This window comes from Apus apus, chromosome Z (genome assembly GCF_020740795.1).
Source record: "Apus apus isolate bApuApu2 chromosome Z, bApuApu2.pri.cur, whole genome shotgun sequence".
Classification (NCBI taxonomy): domain Eukaryota; kingdom Metazoa; phylum Chordata; class Aves; order Apodiformes; family Apodidae; genus Apus; species Apus apus.
In genome coordinates, this window is record NC_067312.1 from 3,765,837 (window position 1) to 3,785,873 (window position 20,037).

The following is a 20,037-nucleotide window of genomic DNA, read 5'->3' on the forward strand; positions in this document are numbered from 1 at the left end:
GCTGCGAAGCCTTTGTGTGATCTTGATTTTAGGGCTAATCACCAAAACACAGGCAAAGTCAGGATACCACCCTCATCGGCCATTCAAGTGGGTCCTACAAAGCCGAGACCAAGTGATAAGAGAAAACACAACAGCAGGTGCTCCAATATTTACAGTAAAGGTGCTTGACTTGTTTCCCATGCTTGGAACACCCGATGAAGACATGTTATGGGGAACATATTGGTGTCCAAGCTCAAATCCAGGCAACACCCGTTGCCACTATCCAGGGTATTATTTCTGTGGGTACTGGGGATGTGAGACCATTGTACCGTAGGTTTCTACTACCCCAAGCACCCCAATCAATCGGACCTAACCGGGTTTTCAACCCAATGGTACCCCCACAGTACGATGTAAAAGTTGTCACGGCTAGCTTTACAGCTATCGCACCTGTAATGCCCACTAGCAATCCTTTTAGTGACAACTCTCTCTGGAAAATGATGCAGGCTAGCTATCAGGTACTAAACAAAACTAACCCAAATTTTACAGAGCATTGTTGGCTGTGCTACGGCGTAAAGCCACCCTTTTATGAGGCTGTGGGAATCAGCGACACACCCACACTTGAGAACAGTGCAAATCCGGCTCAGTGTAATTGGGACACAGAGAAGCACGGGATTACGTTAGAGCAGGTGGTGGGAAGAGGCATGTGTGTAGGTAAAGTCCCAAAAGACAAAGAACAACTGTGTGATAAGTTGATCCAAATTAAGACCCCTGCCAAGTGGTTAGTGCCAGCTAACAATACCAAGTGGGTTTACTCTCTCGCAGGAATTACACCATGTGTGCCATTGGACAGGATCAGTGAGTCCTCCGAATATTGTGTCCAGGTAACCATAGTCCCTAAGATCTTTTAGGTACTTTAATGATCTTAGGAGGAGTGGGAACAGGTACAGGAGTGGCATCTTTAGCTCGACAGAACAAAGAATTTAGCGCCTTGAGGTCGGCAGTAGATGAGGATCTTGCTAGAATTGAGCAGTCAATCAGTGCCCTAGAACAATCACTTAGGTCACTGTCGGAAGTAGTCTTGCAAAATAGAAGAGGGCTAGACTTAGTGTTTTTACAGCGGGGAGGAGTATGTGCAGCATTGGGAGAAGAATGTTGTGTTTATGCGGACCACACCGGGATAGTGAGGGACACAATGGCCAAATTAAGGGAGGGACTGGAAAACCGGAGAAGGGAACGAGAGGCACAAGAAAACTGGTTTTTATCATGGTTCAACCACTCACCATGGCTAACCGCCCTGATATCTACCCTGGCAGGGCCGATCGTAACGATTGTGGCATTTTTGATTTTTGGACCCTGTGTATTTAACAAGCTTGTGTCATGTGTCAAAAGCCGGCTGGAAAAGGTGAACATTTTGGTGGTGAGACGCCAACAATTGCTTTAAGAAAGTTTTTGCTCAGTTTTTCATTAACTATCCTCAGCTCTATCCTGTTACCCTCTAACTACCTCGTATTTAACATGTCTTATGTTTTCTATTTAGTTTAAAGAGATACACTAACGCTGTTATAAAAACATAAAATAAGGTAAAGATATCTCCAGTAAGTGATGAAGGTTAAGAAGTTTTAAGTCTTAAGATTTTGATACATGAATTTTTTAAGGTAGTTATATTTTAGGCAATTTAGTTAGGCATAGGGAGGGGGGAATTGTGGGAAAACGCAGCCCGTGGAAACAATGTAGCCAGGGACCGGCGGTCGGAAGATTTCGCGTTGTACGGAAAGACAGGGCCCCCCATCCCTAGATAGCCAATGGGGTTTAGTATATGAAGTAAGCAGACGGAAGTTACACTAATCTAAGATATAATTTGGGGTATAAAGAGCTGTGTTGCGCACTAATAAAACGCCATTTGCTGTCCACCACATTGGTGTCTGTGTGCTGATGGACCGAGCGGCCTGGGAGTGGCCGCCGTGCCGTTCTTGAACCAGGTCGTCACGCCTTTCACGAAAGGCAACAGGTAAGGAATTGGCTGGAAGCAGAGGAGGCAGGAGCAGAGCGGCTGGTCCAGCAGCAGAGAGGCCAGCGCCAAGGGAGCTGGTCCCATCTGACGGGAGGGGATGTGCAGGGACAAAGCAGCCCAGGCTCAGCTCAGCCGACGGGATGTTTGGTGGGGGCTTCGGGGACACTTGTGGCTGCTCTGCAAAGGGAGCCCCTGGGAGCCCCGTCCTGCCTGTCTGGGGGGGTCTGTTGTCTGGGGCTGTCAGTGCCGGGCTGGTTGGCGGGCGTGGGTGCGATGGCATCACAATGAGGGCAGCTAGAAAAGGGCCAGCAGCAGCTGTGCCCCAGTGCTAGCTGGCCAGGTGAGTGCGCAGGCAGGGGGAGGCCGGGCTGGAGCAGGGCCGGGGCAGAAAGGCGGCCCCCGGGGGGTGGGTTCTGGCCCTGCCCCGAGGGCCCAGCTGCTGGCGGCAGCGCCTTGGGCAGGGCACGGGGCTGCCCCCGCCGGGGCACAGGCCCTCCCTGCCAGCCCCACTGAAGCCCTTCTCTCCCTCCTCCTGCAGACCATGGCTGCTGTGAAGTTCCTTGCCCTGCTTGTCCTCATCCTCACCTGGGCCCTACGGCCAGCGGGTGACGGGCTGGATGGGGAGAGGCGGGTGCAGATGTGGCTGCGAGAGAGGAGGCTGGAGCGGGAGATGACCCGGCTGCTGCGGGAGATAGAGCAGGAGCAAAGTGCCCTGAATCTGAGGAGCCAGGAGCAGAGTGGCTTTGTCTGGTGGGCCTTGCAGCAGTGGCAGCTCTGGGCCGTTGCTGCAGCCCTGCTCCTGCTCTGCGGGCTCTGCCGGAGGCTCAGGAAGAGGAGCTGTCGGCCAGCCATCAGCAGGAAAGAGGGCAGCTCAGGAAACAGGGCACGGAAGATGAACCGAGAAGAGAGAGCCAGTGTAGCACGGGTTGTGCCAGGATTGTCTGCCATGGTGGAGGACCTGGTGCATAAACTTCTTCATAACTGCCAAAGAATTTGCTGTAGCAGTTTTGTGCCACAACTGCTGCCAGCAACCGTCATGGAGTACACCTCAGAAGGTTGTGGTATGGATGATCATGTCTACCAGGTCCTTGTGCCCATCCGCCCACCCCGTGGGCACACCTTCCATCTGGAGCTGTGCAGTGAGGAGGAGATGCCTGTGGGAACCTACAGGCTCCGTGTTGAGCTGGAGTGCACCTGCACACAGCACATGCTGTGCTTCCTCCACCACCCTGAGGAGGAGCTGGAAAAGCATCAGGCTCCCAGCCTCCTAGACATTCTCTGCACTGGCCCCTACCTGGACATGGATAAAACCTACTTCTGGTTTCAAATGGTGTTAAATGTAGCCTGGGAGCTTTTGCCTGAGTCAAGACACTGCCGGCTAATGGTGCTGGCCTCCAGACACTCCTGCAAGCTCCGGCTGAGCTACTCTTCCTATAGATCCCTCCTGATCAACATGACACTCGGGGTCCAGCAAGGTGACTCGGACACCTTCACGAGCATTGAGCAGCCAGAGGTGTAGCAGGCCTGCATTTGAGGACTCCACATGGACAATGAACTTGCTTGAGTTTTTTTTGTTCTTTTCTCAAGAGAAGGCCTTTTCTTTTCTAATTCCTGTGTGAGCCAACAGAAGATTCAACACCTCTCCTGTGCTTGTTTAAGCTCAAACCTCCAGCTGGGGACAGGACGAGATTTACTGCAGGGTGAGCTGAACTAAGGCACTAAGGAGATTCCAGGTCTCCCTTTAACCTCAGCTCCTACTTCCCTGCAAGAAGGGACAGAAGACACATAACTCCTGTGTTCCTTGTAGCTTCTTTCCTGTTCTCTGGGGTACACAATATGAATACATTAAAAAAAAAAAAAAAAAATCAATTAAATTTAATCTAATCTTATTGGTCTGGGGTTTTTTTGAGCATCCTAGAGAAGTAAAATGAGGGTATCTCCTTGATATTTGCATTTGCTAAGGCCTATGGGGCTCTTTTTTCTTTTAAAAGACACTACTCCCGGAATGGTCTTTTTGTTCACTGGAGTGCAGAGGCTGCAGACACAGTCAGCTTCCACTGAGGGGATTGGAAAGGAAAAATATGCTTCCCTGCTCCATAACCACATGCCAGAATCTACATCTTTATGTATTTACAGAAGCACTACAGACAGGGATGTCCATTTTTCATTAGAATGTAATTATTTAGTGGAGAGCATAACATTGCCAGAGCTACTGAAAAGTGATCCAAGACCACTGACATCAATGGGAAGTTTTCCATGGATTTCAAGGGACTTTGGGCTAAGCCTCAGTTGAGCTAAGTCACACTGCCTAGTTTTGGTTGTAGCTCTACAGGGTTATTTCCAGTCCTGTCCCACAGACAAGCCACAAGCCACCCATCTGCACCAAGTTCCGTTTACACAGACTGGATTGCAAGTACCATTCTGCTGCCCAGTTACTCCATCTTGATTTTTTCATCCTTCTCCAGGTTCTAATATATCACCCTGCACAGAGAAGTGAGTTAGCAGAGACTCATTTTGTTTTAGTAGTAAATAATTTCCTTCAAGATGCAAACAACAGTTACTGTTTTCTACATGCTTGGCTGAGAGAAGGTTCTTGGATAAATAGCCTCACTTAGAGAACATATCTGGAAAAGCCTTTGAGAAAGTGCAATGCATATGAGAGTTTCAGATGGTGCTTTAAGAGCACTGCACTTGACCTGATGAAAAACTGAAGCCTTTTTACAGGAACTTCCAATCTAGATGTCCTTCAGGCAACCAGCCAAATCATAATTATTTGTGTTTGGTCTTTGAAACAAAAAAGAAAGTAAAAACTGAATAAAAAAGCAGAACTGTGACATCAATGACACTAAAAACACCAAGGAGCATCCGTCAACTGTTTCAGGTTGTTTGGGTCACTTCTGACAATCTTTTAGCATCTGAACTGGCAGAGTGAAAGAATATGTTTGGAAGACCTAATGGCAAAATTTCCAGCTTTCAGGTTATGATTCACTTGTTGCTGTTTTGTTTTGTTTGGTTCTATACAGACTGCCAAACACAACATCCTGCTTTTGTTTCAAAGTGGAAAAATTTTAGTTCTTGAAATTTAATAAAAGATTGTAAAGGTACAGAAATCTGCAGATCCTCCGTTACTGGTCATAGTGCTGCTGCATTATGCAGGAGCAAGGAAAGTTGTATTGACACACACACAACTTTCCTAGGAGATCTTGTAAAGAAAGGGAACCAGCTGGGTGATTCCATTTGTGCTTAAGGTCAGTTTGTTCCTCTGGCCAGGTTTTTCTGTATAAAGTGACCTAAGGACTCCATCACCTGAGTTCAAAATTTAGATGTCACTGAGACCCAAATAACTCTCAGCTACAACTCCTGAGCCTCTGCCCACCTGTTCCAGCCAGGGAGCACGAAGAGAGGGCCTGAACTGCTGCAGCTCACTGCTGGGTCAGACCACTATACCTCCCTATTCCTGATTTGTAAGCCAACTAGTGGAATTATCAGTATTTTCAAATAATTTAATAAGGGAGAAATTTCAGGGTGTAATAAAGGGAAAACGCATTGCTGAAGCAAACTTTTGTTCTGTATCTCCTCAAAGAAGGAACTTGAAAACTAACTTGTTTACCATTTAATTATGGCAATATCACTTGTAAAATACTGAACTAGAAGAATTTTCTTAGCAGACTCAGTCTAAGTGTGAAATTGGGAAGTGAGTCCATTAACTCAGGCCCTAGCAACAAATAAATTGTGCTTTTCTGATCTCTCTTATGTAAAAATAAGCAGATTGCCCTATGAGTACTGAAATTTCTCAGCTCTTCCACTTCTAACAAAGTCTAAATGCAGTTTCTAAGTTTGACTTTGAGATAAGTAACTGCATATATATGTGTATATATACAGTCCAGAAGTGTCTGGATGCATCAGTGCACATTCACACACGCTCTACATATACTTGTGTGAGCAGGTACCTGTCTTGGAAATCTCTTAAGCAGGCAGATGGAATACACTTAAACTGCTACAGCTTAATAACTCTGCAGCTCCACGTGAGCTGATTTTGATCCTGTTATGCTGCCTTATCAGCAAAGCCCCTAAGGAAAGGATTTGTGTAAGTGTGTGCAAGCCTGCAAATAAATTAATTTTACTACAGCAGCAGTAGAACACAAATCTAGTACTGAAAGTGTTTAGTGTAGAGAGATCACTTTTTGTGGCAGTAGGATTTAAGAGAGGAGGGAGTATCTTATGAACAGGGTGCTGGACTAGGTCTTCAGAGGTTCAGTTTAAATTCCTCACTTTGCCAGAGGCTGCTTCTGTGTCCCTGGACTACCTGCAGAAGCAATTAAGCAAATGCTTGATTCATCTTTTGCTTGAAGGCAATACTTCCTTTCTCTCCTCTTTTGTCTGTCCTAGCATACAGATTACAAGTGTTTTACACCAGTGCCTGAGAGGTGGCTCGTGTGTGTGTGTGGGGCTGTGCTACTCTCTGGATTTTTAAGTATGGGTAAATACAGCAACCTGCACAGCTCAGCCTGACTTCACTTTGCAACCTCTGAACTTCCCTGCACAAGAATTACTTAAATAACTATACTCTACAAATGAAGCCCAGAATCATTATATTTCATGCATTTCAGTTCTCAGTAATGTAAGAGAATATTTATTAATGCCATCTAAAATATGGGAATACTAGAAGAGAAAAAAGGGTGGATGGTGGTCAAAGAAAAGAATAATTAGCCCTAGCTGTGTTCCTACCATCTACCACACTGTACCAACTGAGAATACAAATAGAGGGGTCCAGTACAAAGTATAAAATGTATTTACACTATTATAGCAAATAGAAGATCCAAAGTTACAGATCTAGGTGAAAATTACAATTTATAAGTACCTTTTTTATAAGCTGCAATATTTTATTATTGCAACAGTCTAGAAAAATGGCTGGATTAGAATTTGAATGTTATCCATTAGGAGCATTCCACGCAGGAAAAATCACACAATGACAGAATCTTTAGGGTTGAAGGGATCTTGAAAGACCATCCAGTCCAACTCCCCTGCCAGGGCAGGGTCACCCAGAGCACATCACACAGGAACGTGTCCAGGTGGGTTTGAATGTCTCCAGCCAAGGAGACTCCACAACCTCTCTGGGCAGCCTGTCCCAGGGCTCTGTCACTCTCACAGGAAAGAAATTCTTCCTGATATTCACATGGAACCTCCTGTGCTCCAGTTGGCACCCACTGCCCCTTGTCCTGTCACTGGACACCACTGAACAAAGCCTGGCTCTGTCCTCCTGACACTGCCCTGAACGTGTCTGTAACCATGGATGAGGTCGCCCCTCAGTCTCCTCTGCTCCAAGCTCAAGAGACCCAGCTCCCTCAGCCTTTCCTCATCAGGGAGATGTTCCACTCCCTCCATCATCTCTGTGGCTCTGCCCTGGGCTCTTTCCAGCAGTTCCCTGTCCTTCTGAAACTGAGGGGCCCAGAACTGGACACAATATTCCAGATGTAGCCTCACCAAGGCAGAATAGAGAGGGAGGAGAACCTCCCTTGACCTACTAACCACCCCCTTTCTAATGCCCCCCAGGATGGCACTGGCCTTCTTGGCCACAAGGGCACATTGCTGGCTCATGGTCATCCTCCTGCCTACCAGGACCCCCAGGTCCCTTTCTCCTACACTGCTCTCCAGCAGGTCAACCCCCAGCTTGTACTGGTCCATGGGGTTGTTCTTCCCCAGATGCAAGACTCTACACTTGCCCTTGTTGAATTTCACCAAGTTTCTCCCCACCCAACTCTCCAGCCTGTCCAGGTCTCACTGAATGGCAGCACAGCCTTCGGGTGTGTCAGCCACTCCTCCCAGCTTGGTGTCATCAGCAGACTTGCTGAGGGCACATTCTGTACCCTCATCCAGGTCGTTGATGAAGATGTTGAACAACACCAGTCCCAGTACTGACCCCCAAGGGACTCCACTAGTCACAGACCTCCAAATATTAGATTTGCCCAACAGATCAACACACCAAACATAGGTTTAACTTTAAAATATTACTGTCATGCCTGGACAGTGTTCAATAGGTTACCATTATTTATTTCCCCCCCCTCCCATTTTGTCTGTCCCTTCCAGCCTTGGAGCTGTTCCATGGCCAAGAGCTGGGCAAGCTGCTCCCCTGGTGCTGACACCAGCACTGACCTCGAGGTTTTCCAGGTACTGCTCTGTTTCCGTTTAGGATCTGGTTATGGAAACTCAGCATTGTGCAGGACCAGACCCGGTTATCAGTAAAATTTATTTTCGTACACGTGGTTTAGTTAAGCAGTGAAACTGTCTGCAGAGCTGGCAGCTCTGAAGGCACCACAGGCCTCAATGTGGTGTCATCACATGGCACTGTATTCCGAGACGACCAAAGCTAAGACAGGACTTGTTGCCAGCATTTACACATTTCCCACTGCTTTGATGAAGAAGCAGCTTGCATTTCTGAAATACCAGCTATTTTCTGCATTACTGTGGGACTGCAAAATGGCAGCTCCAGGACATGATCGGCCACATGTTGAGCAGCTTTTGGTTCGCTAACACCAGGCACAACTTCTTGGTTGAGATGACACATTCCTGGTGTTCATGTATAACTCTACTAGCAGCTTCACACTCTGTTTCCTGAAACTAAGCCAATGCAGTATCATTGTTACTGCTTCTCTGAATTTGACAGGTTACCTGAACCCAGGCAAAACATCAGAGTAGGAGAGTGCAAGAGTCAGCACAGATGAGAAGGTCTTGCCATTTTGTAGAAAGCTGCAGAAATCACCCCAACATCTGATATCACAACAATACGGCCATTTCCATAACTAAAACTGTTCTATTGTGAAATCTCAATCCTATCTATGACGAAACCATAGTCTTAAACTTTTTGATACACAGCAGATTTCTGGCAATTACTCCGGTGCTCTGCATGGAACTCCACAGAGTAATTTTCAGACTTAAAAGTCTGGACCTCCAGTACATGGAGCCAAGGAGAAATGTCATGAGCTGTCAGCAGCAGTGAGCTCTTACCCCATGTACTGAAAAGCAACGAAGTGAGCCACCCAGTTCACCAACTTGTTGTGTGAGGAAATACATCACCTACACAAGGCTGCACTTTCAGTCTGGTCTTCTAAAGCAGCAAGATCTACACAACCATACTTTGTGTGCACTTATGCTAGTTTTTTTTTAATCAGGTGGTGATTTCAGCCCAGCATATCTTTGGAACAGGAAAGTTCTTTGAAAATAAGTGAGAAAACGCAGGAGAAACTCTGCAAGACTTTGAAAACTTCTCTCAAACCCAACAGAAAAAAGGAAAAGCTTCAATACTTTTTCAGGCATGAGAAACGTGAATGGAAGAGCAGGCTCTGGAGTGTTTCAACTGCAGAAGCGTTTCACTCCACAAGGCAAAATGTCTGGGAAAGTAGCTTTCATTAATTCTGGCATTTCTAAGCAAAGATGAGTGCCATTTTCAGTGGCCACAACTTCAGTGTACTTTATTGAGCTCATCCTGCTGGCTGTGGTGAGATTGTGGGGTTGTAAAAATAACTTAAGCCACATGTTGCATGTGGATGCTCTGAACCTCCTGCTCTTGCATCCTGGGGAGAGATGGAGATGAACATCACAGTGTGCACCTCACAGCCAGCAGGACACCAGGCTTGAAGTGGTCTGACAGTGGGCAGGTCCTGCTGCTCCAGGTAGTGGAAGGCTTAGCACCTGGAGGTCTCCCTGCTGAGACCAGAGTGACAGCCCCAGCATCCGCCTGGGCAAGAAATGTACATTTGACATATTGCACCATTCATGGAATTTGCAACCAACTACTATCAAAAGCAGGTCAAGGTTGTTATCCACACCTCTGGTTCCTTCAGTTAAACTCACTTCTGCCAGGTATCAGACATTTTGTTTTCATTCTTCCTCAGAAACCCTTGCAACTTTTGCAGAAGCTTAATAACCACCTAGTGGCTACAGCCTGGGACTGAGCAAGAAACGCTTCAGATCTGCTGTTTACACCTGCTACTGACTGGCTGCATTAGTAGTCACATGCTTCAGGTGCTTTTCCCATCAGTAAAAAGTAGGGTACTGGTAGCTGCCCACTACCAAAAAGTATAATGAGATTTAATGTAAAACTCAAATGGAATCAAAGAGTAATATCAGTAACTATAAGACTCTATCTATGATTGTCCACTGCAAATTCTAGACCCCCATCCTGTGGATCTCAAGAAGAGAGTCTTGTAATACTGTTTATCTTCTGAAAAACTCTCAAAGCTCATTTAACTGAAAGGCCTAAACAGGAAATGTGTTATCTCTACTAGAAATTGCAGTTGGAGGCTTAATTTGCCATTCCCCCTTGACCAGCAATATTCTCTCTCTCATCACAAGTCGCTGTGTTGACCCATGAACTTGAGCATTCACTTGCAACTCACTGTTGCTTAAGGAATTATCATTATTGCAACATGTGGGGAAGACCATGCTCAGACAGAGCTGGACTCAGTGATCCATACAGGTCCCTTCCAACTCGAGCTATTCTATTATTCTATGAAAAAAATCAACAATTTCTTCACACAATGACCAGTTGATTCAAGAATTCCATCATGCTCAGATGCACGCACCATGTAACAGATAATGAATAGCAGAAAGGGATAGAGAAAACAATTCCAGGGAATGGCCAGTTTTCTAAATGCTCCTGACATTCAGAGGAAAGTGATTTTAAAAGCTCAAATCCAAGTCTGTCCTCACTGAGTAGCAGTTCCTTGGCAAAGAGGGAACGACTGTGCCTGTGTTGATGACACCAGGGAACGCTCTCAGTTTATGAAGATAAATGGTGAACTTTAACATCGACAATTTGCCTCTAAATGAGTGATTTTGGCATCAAATTTGCCATCTAAATTGTCTGTTTGCACGGTTGGAAATTCTAATTGAAAACATCTTCACATACATATTCATGAAACCTATGGAAATTTTAGCTTGAATAAGGACAATAGGATTGAACTCAGCATCTCTGAGGTATTTCATGCTAATAAAACATTATGCAGGGGGGCTGAGAGAAAGCACTAAATTTACACACATTTCATGAAATTAGCTTTAGATTTGGATTCCATTAACCTCACTCAAACGCCTCCTTCGTGGCTACAAGGCATTAAATCTTGCCAGATTCTGCGTATGGCTATTAAAACAAACAACCAGACATATAATCCACATGTCTTTATAATTATGTTTGGCAGCTACCAGCCTCGCAGTGACCGTCGTGAACGGAGCAATTGCTGATGACTTGTTTTTTTCACAGGGAAGGAGGCGTCAGCAGCATTAAACGCAGCTCCAGCTGGACACGTCGTGAGCTGCACCGGTAACACCTACAGGCAGATCCGTGCCACGGCAGCAGCTGCTGATCCTGGAAAGATTGTCAAGGGAAAAGTGGAAAGCAAGCAGCCAAAACGTGCGCACCCCCATGAAACTCCCAAAGACAGGAATGTGCATTTTAGGGAGGAAAAGCAAGCAGACGTGCTGGAAGAGGCTTGGGAAGATGGGAGAACCGCACCGAAAATGCAAACAAATCAGCCCAAGACTGCATGAAAAAAAACCAACAACAAACAAAACAACAAGAGAAGCTGCTGGCAACCCTGAGCAAAAGCTGCTGCCTCCAAGATGCGAATCGCTCCCTTACCTGAGGACTAATCCTTGCTTGCATCTGCTCTGCAACCACGAATACCTGGAGGTGCTCAGGAAGAAGCTGGATTGCTGGAAGAATTCAAGAATTCCTTCGTACGCCCCTTTTACAGATTCCAAAGGAGATTTTTAGGATCGTCCCCCTCAGTACCCGTCAGCTTCCTGAAGAATCCAAACTTCCTTGAAAAAAGGAGGAAAAAAAAATTATAAAAATTTAAAATAATTGCAATAGGTGTGTGTCTGTGCAAACAGGCACAGCGACAGCTCCAGCAAATGGGGGGTGGGGAATCCGAGCGGTGCCACTACAGGCTTGGCAAGAGAAACGTATTCCCAGCAGGAAGGAGAGTGAGGGAGCGGGGAAAACCAGCTGCAAAACACAAAATCCCCAGGGAGATCTAAGGAGAAAAACAAACAAAAACCAACCACAAAACACACATGCATGAAGAGCAGCAGCAAAGCAGAGAGGAAAGATGCCTGGAGGGAGCAGAGCTGGGATGGCAGGACCTTCCTCTGCCATCCATCCATCCATCCATCCATCCATCCATCCATCCATCCATCCATCCTTCCATCCATCCATCTGTCCATCCCTCCATCCCTCCATCATCCATTCATCCATCCCTCCATCCCTCCATCATCCATCCATGATCCATCCATCCCTCCATCCATCCATCCATCATCCATCCATTCATCCATCATCCATCCATCCATCCATCCATCTCTCCATCCCTCCATCCATCCATCCATCCATCCTCCATCCATCCATCCATCCATCCATCCATCCATCCATCCATCTCTCCATCCATCCCTCCATCCATCCATCCATCCATCCCTCCATCCATCAATCCATCATCCATCAATCCATCCATCCATCCATCCATCCATCCATCATCCATCAATCCATCCATCCATCCATCCATCCATCCATCCATCCACCCATCCATCTCTCCATCCATCCCTCCATCCATCCATCCATCCATCCATCCATCCATCCATCCATCCCTCCATCCATCAATCCATCATCCATCAATCCATCCATCCATCCATCCCTCCATCATCCATCCACCCATCCACCCATCCATCCATCCACCCATCCACCCATCCATCCATCCATCCATCCATCCACCCATCCATCCATCCATCCATCCATCCATCCATCCATCCATCCATCCATCAATCCACCCATCCATCCATCCATCCATCCCTCGATCCACCCATCATCCATCCCTCCATCCATCCATCCATCCATCCATCCATCCATCCATCCATCCTTCCATCCATCCATCAGCAACGTGCGCAGCCGCCCCCACGCAGCTGCTGCAGGAAAGGTGCTGCCCCCCCAGGCCCCCGGAGTGGAGCCAGTGGAAGGTTTGGGGATTTCTCTCCTCTCCCTGCCCTGCTCTCAGCCCAGGGAGGCTCCTGTCAGTCCCCAGGCTGGGGGTGGGCTAACCCTGCTCCCACCTCCCATTGCTCCCTCCCTTCACCATCTTCCCCCCTGCCCAAGCCCCCCCGATTTCCCAGGACAGTCTGGCTGGATAAGGAAGGGGAGGGAGGCTGCTCTCGGGAAGGGAAAGCCCAGAGAAAGTCCATGGGCTGCCCTGGGGAGCATTTCCAAACCTGCCCCTATCAACCCATGCCAGGCCAGGTTGGCCCCAGGGGCTGCAGGTGCAGACACCACCTCCCACCTCCCACGTCCACTCTTTTTTTTTCCTTTTTTTTTTTTCACTGACCCGGGGGAACATTTCATCTGAGATTTTCAAATAGCTTTAATGAAGAAAATGAAGAAGAAAAAAGCAGGGATTAGTTTAAGGCTGAGACCAGAAAAGAATACTCAGAAGTCTTATATCAGACAGATGTGTTTACAGTAACAGCAAAATGCCACTCCTGAGAAGTTAGTAGAAGTGGAAGAACAGTGTTATTCCTTAGTGGCACTGCTGGATGCAGAGCAGTCTGTAAATTCTGTACAGATTCCAAAGGCAGTACCTGTCTGTGAAACATGATGCATTTTTAAAATCCTCAGGTCCGTGTGACTAACAGGGTTCCAACCCAGAATGCTCATCTCAAAACCCAGAAGTTCAATGCACAAACATGGTGTGTTTGTCTCTGTTTTCAAACAAAACAAGCCCTTGGCTTATGCTCTGGAGCAATGCTTGTGATTTTGGAATACGCAGTCTCATCTTTAATCACTGTTCAGATGGCTGTAAAAGCAAAGGCAGATGCTCCAGTCTGCTCTGTGGCACTGGGTGGAGAAGAACAAGCCAGGGCCCCAAGGATGGATTGGCAGCTGCAGCCTCTCTACCTGCATCTCTGGGAAAGGCAGCCCCTGCCCCACACACACCCGGCACATGCTGCTGTGCCAAACTGACACAGGGGCACACACACACACACACACACACTTCCACACCTCTTTGCACATCTTACAACTAAAACTGGCCAGTAGCTAAATTTCCCCCCCTTATTCACAATGATCATCAAGTTGAGCTGCTCATCAGTGAGTATTACATGGAACAAAAGTGTTCCAAAAACCACACAAGAGCTCATAGATAGAAGACTTTGTCTCCTGTCTGCATCACTGGGCCAAACTCTGCCTGGCTTTGAATTCATGTTTATATCATGCAGATGCAAGTGAATCTCAATCAACGTTCTTATCCCTCAATATGAGTTTAACACGACTTCCAGGTGGCGGGTTTGAGGACTCTGTGACATCTGTTCCTGATGCTTGAAGTATCTTATTACTCTCCTGGAAGAAAGCAGTGCTACTACTTAAAGAAACCTCTAAAAATCTAGTTGCCACCGTAGGGAAGGGAGGAAGCCACGGTGATGATGCAGCCACTTGGGAAGATCACCAGCAAAGCATATGTGCAGCACAGAACACCCTACTCAGATCCAAGGCATGGAATAGCTGCCCAGGCTTAGGATATGACACAACGTTCCTTGGCTTTTCCCCACTTTCTCAAACATTTTTAGTTGTCAAAAGTCTTATTTTCATATCTGAGACTACTAGGTCTGCTAGATGTGAAGGAGCTGTGATTATCCTCAGTGTGTATCTGACATTGCTACCAATGCTTTAAACTTGCTGCCAGTTTCATCCTTTTAGCAGAACTGACACACATAAAAGATCTGAAAATATAAAGAATAATCTCAAAAGCATATATCTAGGGATTACATAATCAGTAAGGTGTTTTTCCAGTTCCTCTACAAGTTGGCTAAGTAACAGAACAATATTAATAATTATTTAGCTTATAATTCCACAACCTGATCTGGCAATAGACTAGAATTGTTTACAGAATCACTTTTTTTCTAACCTTTTTTTTTTTTTTTTTTTTTTAAATTCCTCCAAGACATCTCATAACCATTATTTTTTTCTTAAGAGACTACAAAACCCCAAAACCTGAGGCTCAGCTGAGTTTTAAGAGCTGTTGATGCAGCTGCAAAGTAGCTCCAGTGAATTGAAAAGTGTTATTTTGGTTTCATTCTGTAACGAATGAGAAAAGGATTTTCTTCTCATTACTGCTCCAATTAAATATATGCCTTTAGTTCAGCCCCTGTCCTTCTCACCACACTACAAATTGAGGCAACTCTTACAACATGAGTAGGTGTATATGTACATAAAAGATTGCAGCATTCAGTGGGAAAAAAGAAACCACTTCCTCAATCATTGGGACTTCCTCAAGAAGAGAGGAGAGGACTATCAGTCCATGACAGTATTGACCATGTCTTCTGCTGGAGGAACTTAATGACTGTGTGACACCCAGTGGGAGCCAGCTGGGCCCAAGCCAGGGGTGGACCCACCAGACAAATTAGACCAAAAGGTGGTCTTGGTGTCAGAAGCTCCTGAACAAACCAGCTAACAAGATGAGGGGGTTTGACCCGGCCTGGGCTCTAACCCTCACATGGGGCTGCTGGTCTTGGGGGCCAAGGGAGCTGTGGGTCGATTCTAGTGCTGCCTGGCTTGGGGTGCTGAGAATATCCACTCTTACATGTCACCAGACTCTTAATCTATTTTACGAGCCTTAAAGACTACAATTCTTTGCACAGTAAAATCACAGAATCACAGCATGTCATGGGTTGGAAGGGGCCTCTAAAGGTCATCAAGTCCAATGCCCTTGCCAGAGCAGGAACATCCAGGGCAGGTCACTCAGAAAGGCATCCAGATGGGTCTTGAAAGTCTCCAGAGAAGGAGACTCCACAGCCTCTCTGGGCAGCCTGTCCCAGGGCTCTGTCACCCTCACAGGAAAGAAGTTTCTCCTCATATTGAGGTGGAACTTCCTGGGCTCCAATTTGAATCCATTGCCCCTCGTCCTGTCACAGGGCACAGGTGACAAAAGGTTGTCCCTGCCTTCTTGATGCCCTCATGTATTTATAGACATTAATTAGATCCCCCCTCAGTCTTCTCCTCTCTAGACTGAACAGCCCCAGGTCTCTCAGCCTCTCCTCATCAGACAGATGTTCCAGTCCTTTCACCAGCCTTGTGGCCTCCGTTGGACTCTCTCCAGCAAATCCCTGTCCCTCTGGAACTGGGAAGTCCAGAACGGGACACAATACTCCAGATGTGGAGAAATTTTGAAAGATTTGGAAACTCCATTTTTTTCTCCTTAAGTGGCTTTTCTAAACCTGAAGTTTTACTTCTCATGAACATTTTTAACCACCACAAACCTTTATAGGCTTTTTCTTACAACTCTACTTTGTCAAGGAAGAAAGAAGCAATCCTGTGAATCAGTTCCTAGGTGCATCATCACACAACTATACAAACTAGTTACATCCATAAAAAGCATTTGATTCAGACATTGCTGAATAGGGAATGCTTGGCCTTAAAAATGATGCTGTTTGGACTAGGAACTTTGAATGCATCTTGTGAGGAATCCATCTGCACTAGGATATTTATTTAACTTAAATCAGGGGGCTTGAGTAACCTGACAATGTGTATAATAAGCCTGATAATTACTTCACCTTACTTTCACCAAGTTGATAACGACCTTCAAATCTGGGGTATCACCCATCATAATTAACCCAAGCTGGGTGGGCTGGACTTGCTGCTTATCTGGGGCTTTACATTTCCATGACACCAAACTGCATTCACAGCACAGATTTGCCACTCTTGCTTTGCCCAGCCTGGGGAATGGCCATGCAGGTAGAGGAGTGGTGGCTGGGGTTGAGGCGTGGTGAGCACCTGGACATGCTGGGGAAGTGGTGGCACCTGAGGTGGTGAGAATGCAGAAATGCCAGGGACAGGAGGCACTTAGAACTTGGGGAGGTGTGGAACACCAGGCATGAGGTGTCCAAGGTCACCTGGAATGTTGTCTTTTGAGGATTCCACCTGGCTGTTACCTGGTGGGTAAGTGAGAAATCTGCCTGTCTCTGTGCTGTGCACAGAAGGGGTCTAGGTGGGGCCTGGGTTGTCATCACACCTGGAACCTTTCCCTTGGAGCAAGAGCTGAGTATTAATAACTTGCTTTTCCTGAGCTGTCTGTAGCTTTGGTGGTGGCAAGAAGGGGGAAGTGCTGGGAATGTAGGGAACACCAGGTGATGGGGAAGGAGAGAGGCCAGAGGGTGATGGGGACACTGAGATTATGAGGACATTGGGTGGAATGACATGGGGAACAGCAGGGATGTGGTGCCACATGGGGTGGTGAGAATGCAGAAATGCCAGGGTCAGGAGGCAGTTAGAACTTGGGGAGGTGTGGAACACCAGGTGTGGGGTGTCCAAGGGCACCTGGAATGTTGTCTTTTGAGCATTCCACCTGGCTGTCAGAAGCTGCAGGCCTGGTGGGTAAGTGAGAAATCTGAGAAGGGCTCGAGGTGGGGTCTGGGTTATCACACCTGGAATCTTGGAGCAAGAACAGGGTATTAGTAACAAATTTTCTCTTCCTGAGGTATCTGTACATTTGGTGCTTGCAGAGGCTGTCCTGTGACAGAATGGAAGGCCAGGCCATCACAGAAGAAACCCACCTCTTCTCTATTACCTTAATGCTTAATGGGGTGGGGAATAACAAGGGAGCAGATTTTCATTTTCTTTACCCCACCCAAATTTACAGTCCAGCCTCAGCGCTTTCCAGAGACAGCAATGGGTTTTGCCAAGTGACCTCCTCTCCATCCTACGCAAAATGCCTTGTTTCTTTCAGTCACCTAAACTCCATCTCTTTACATTTCAGTCTCCTCCATTCAGGGAGCTTGCCTGGCAGCATGGAACTTTCTTGGCACTTGTTTAAATCCCTCTTTACTTTCTCTTCAGCCTGACTATTTTCTTCTCCCATTAGCGATCTAAGTTTTAAACAAACCAGCCTGGAAGATTTAGGTAGAGAAGAGCCCTCTCCTTTTTTATTTCTTTTTTTGTTTCCATTTTGCATCTTTCATCCCATTTCACTCTGACTTAAAAAAAATTATTATTTTTTTTTTTTAATAAAAAACTGCTTCATTATTGTTTATCTGGAGCTCCCTGGATCCAATCTCCAAATGACTGCATCATTTACAACCCCCTAATTATACACTAGGAAAAATCTCAGGAGAGAGAGAGACACTGTGAATACTCCAGCCACAGGAAAGCTTCAATAGGTTCATAGGTTTGGATGCAGTTTTGCCTTTTCCAACTTTTGCACTGAAGTGAACTGTAGCAGTTGACTGCCCTGTGATTTCCAATGGCCTTCTGGGAGAAAAAGAGTATTACAGATGGAAGAGTTTGGTTCCTCTGACTCTCTTAAAAAGCCCCACCTGTCTAAGCACCATAGCAATATGGCAGGTGCCCTCCTATGTACCTTCTAGCAGGGTGAATTAGCCTTGGGGGGGTATCAGGCTCACACAACGATACAGCTGCTGGCACACAAGTGAAAGACAGATGGGACATCTTTACACAAAATGTATGTGTGATGCTGATACAGTCACACTCCAGCTGCAAATGTTGCGATGTTATCCTCTAGAAACACTGGAGTGCTGAACATTCCCAACAGAGAGCAGAAAACACAAGTGGACCACTAGGCACTAGAGCTGCTGGGACAGCAGACGAGGTACAGCCAGACCACCCTGAATGAGGCAGCCTGTACCTCACGTGCAGAGGAAGTGAAAGCAAAACAAAGCAGTGACAAGAGAAACCTCTGCCAGTTCTGATCAGGTAGGGGGAATTACAGCTGGCTCCTGATCTCATGCCTAACTTGTCTTTGAGTTTTAACAAGGCATTTATGGGTCACATTCCGTGGCTGAGCATGAGTCCAGCTTGGCTGTAATCAGGTGGTCACTGCAGGGGAACCTGCTTCAGAGTAAGAAACAAACTAATCAAGTGGCATGACTTTACATAAACAAAGGTCTGTTACCAAGAGTTATCAAAAATATTAAAGGTGCCCTAAAATTGTACACAGGAAGGAGAAAGTACTTACAGAAAGTCTGGTGCTGTCTGCACTAACTTTTGCAGAGTTCAGCCTCATAATGGTGCCCACAATATGCCTGGTGCAGAAAGCATTTGTCTGCTGTGTTTGGCTTTGCAGTGTTGAAGTACTATTACTGGTTCTGCATTTTCTCCTAGGCCTCTTTCTTTGCTCAATTTACAGCATCAGAGAGCAACACTGACTTCCAACCATCTCTCATAAGCATGGAGAGCAAGAATGGAACCTCTCAGCAAGTGCGTGGTAGTAAGAAGACAACTGAGACAGCAAAAAGACGGAAGGATATTCCAGATGGACAACTCACCAAGGAGCTCAGAGCACAGCTGAGGAGACTAGACGTGGCAAAGGTACAGGAGGAAAACCAAACTGAAGCTGCAGGCAGAGAAAGACATAAGAAGAAACCAGGAAGCCACGACAATGACAATGACAAAGTAGCTGGGAAAAGAGAAAAATTGTTAGAGGCTGGGGATCAGTCACTTGCAACAGCCCTGTCTTGTATGTCTCCAAAAAGCATAATGGACCTGGAAATGGAGTTGGTCTACACTGATGAAGAGGACATTCCCTTTGAGTTTGCTGATCCTGTGGAGCCCACAAGTACACAATCAGCCAGTCATGGATCTGAAGAAGAAGCTTTGGGCACATCTGATGACATCCCTCTGCCCCAGATTGATAAACAGCTGCAGATGACCCTCAAGGCAGCCAGCTCTTGCTACAGGGAGAACAACTATGAAGCAGCAGTGGAACAGCTCTCAAAAGCATGGGAGGTATGAGGTTAAAGATGTACTACCACCATAGGGAAGTGAATGGAAAGCTGTCATTGTACTGACTGGGCCTCGTTTACTAAAAATCCTCAGATACAGTTTCATGTGAGATCTGAAAATTAACAGCTATAAATAAATCCTAGAAGGAGATGGGGCACTTCACTGAGCAGAAATTCTCAGGTGATTCTGTATTTTCTTTAAGCCACCAACTGTGTGTGTGGAGGAAATTTAAATCCCATAGAAGGGGAAAAAAAAAAAAAAAAAAGAAAAGAAAAAAGGA

At 46.3% G+C, this 20,037-nt stretch overlaps 2 protein-coding genes across 2 annotated transcripts in view; one reads left to right on the forward strand and one right to left on the reverse strand.

The window, feature by feature from the left end:
* LOC127395940 (inositol 1,4,5-trisphosphate receptor-interacting protein-like 1) overlaps positions 1-20,037 on the reverse strand; it is a 149,317-nt gene that overhangs the window by 79,091 nt on the left and 50,189 nt on the right. The window lies entirely within an intron of this gene.
* LOC127395572 (spermatogenesis-associated protein 16-like) overlaps positions 16,749-20,037 on the forward strand; it is a 29,004-nt gene continuing 25,715 nt past the window's right edge. Inside the window, 2 exon segments of the mRNA XM_051642713.1 lie at positions 16,749-16,754; positions 19,137-19,760. Of these exon segments, the coding sequence (XP_051498673.1) occupies positions 16,749-16,754; positions 19,137-19,760 (630 nt within the window).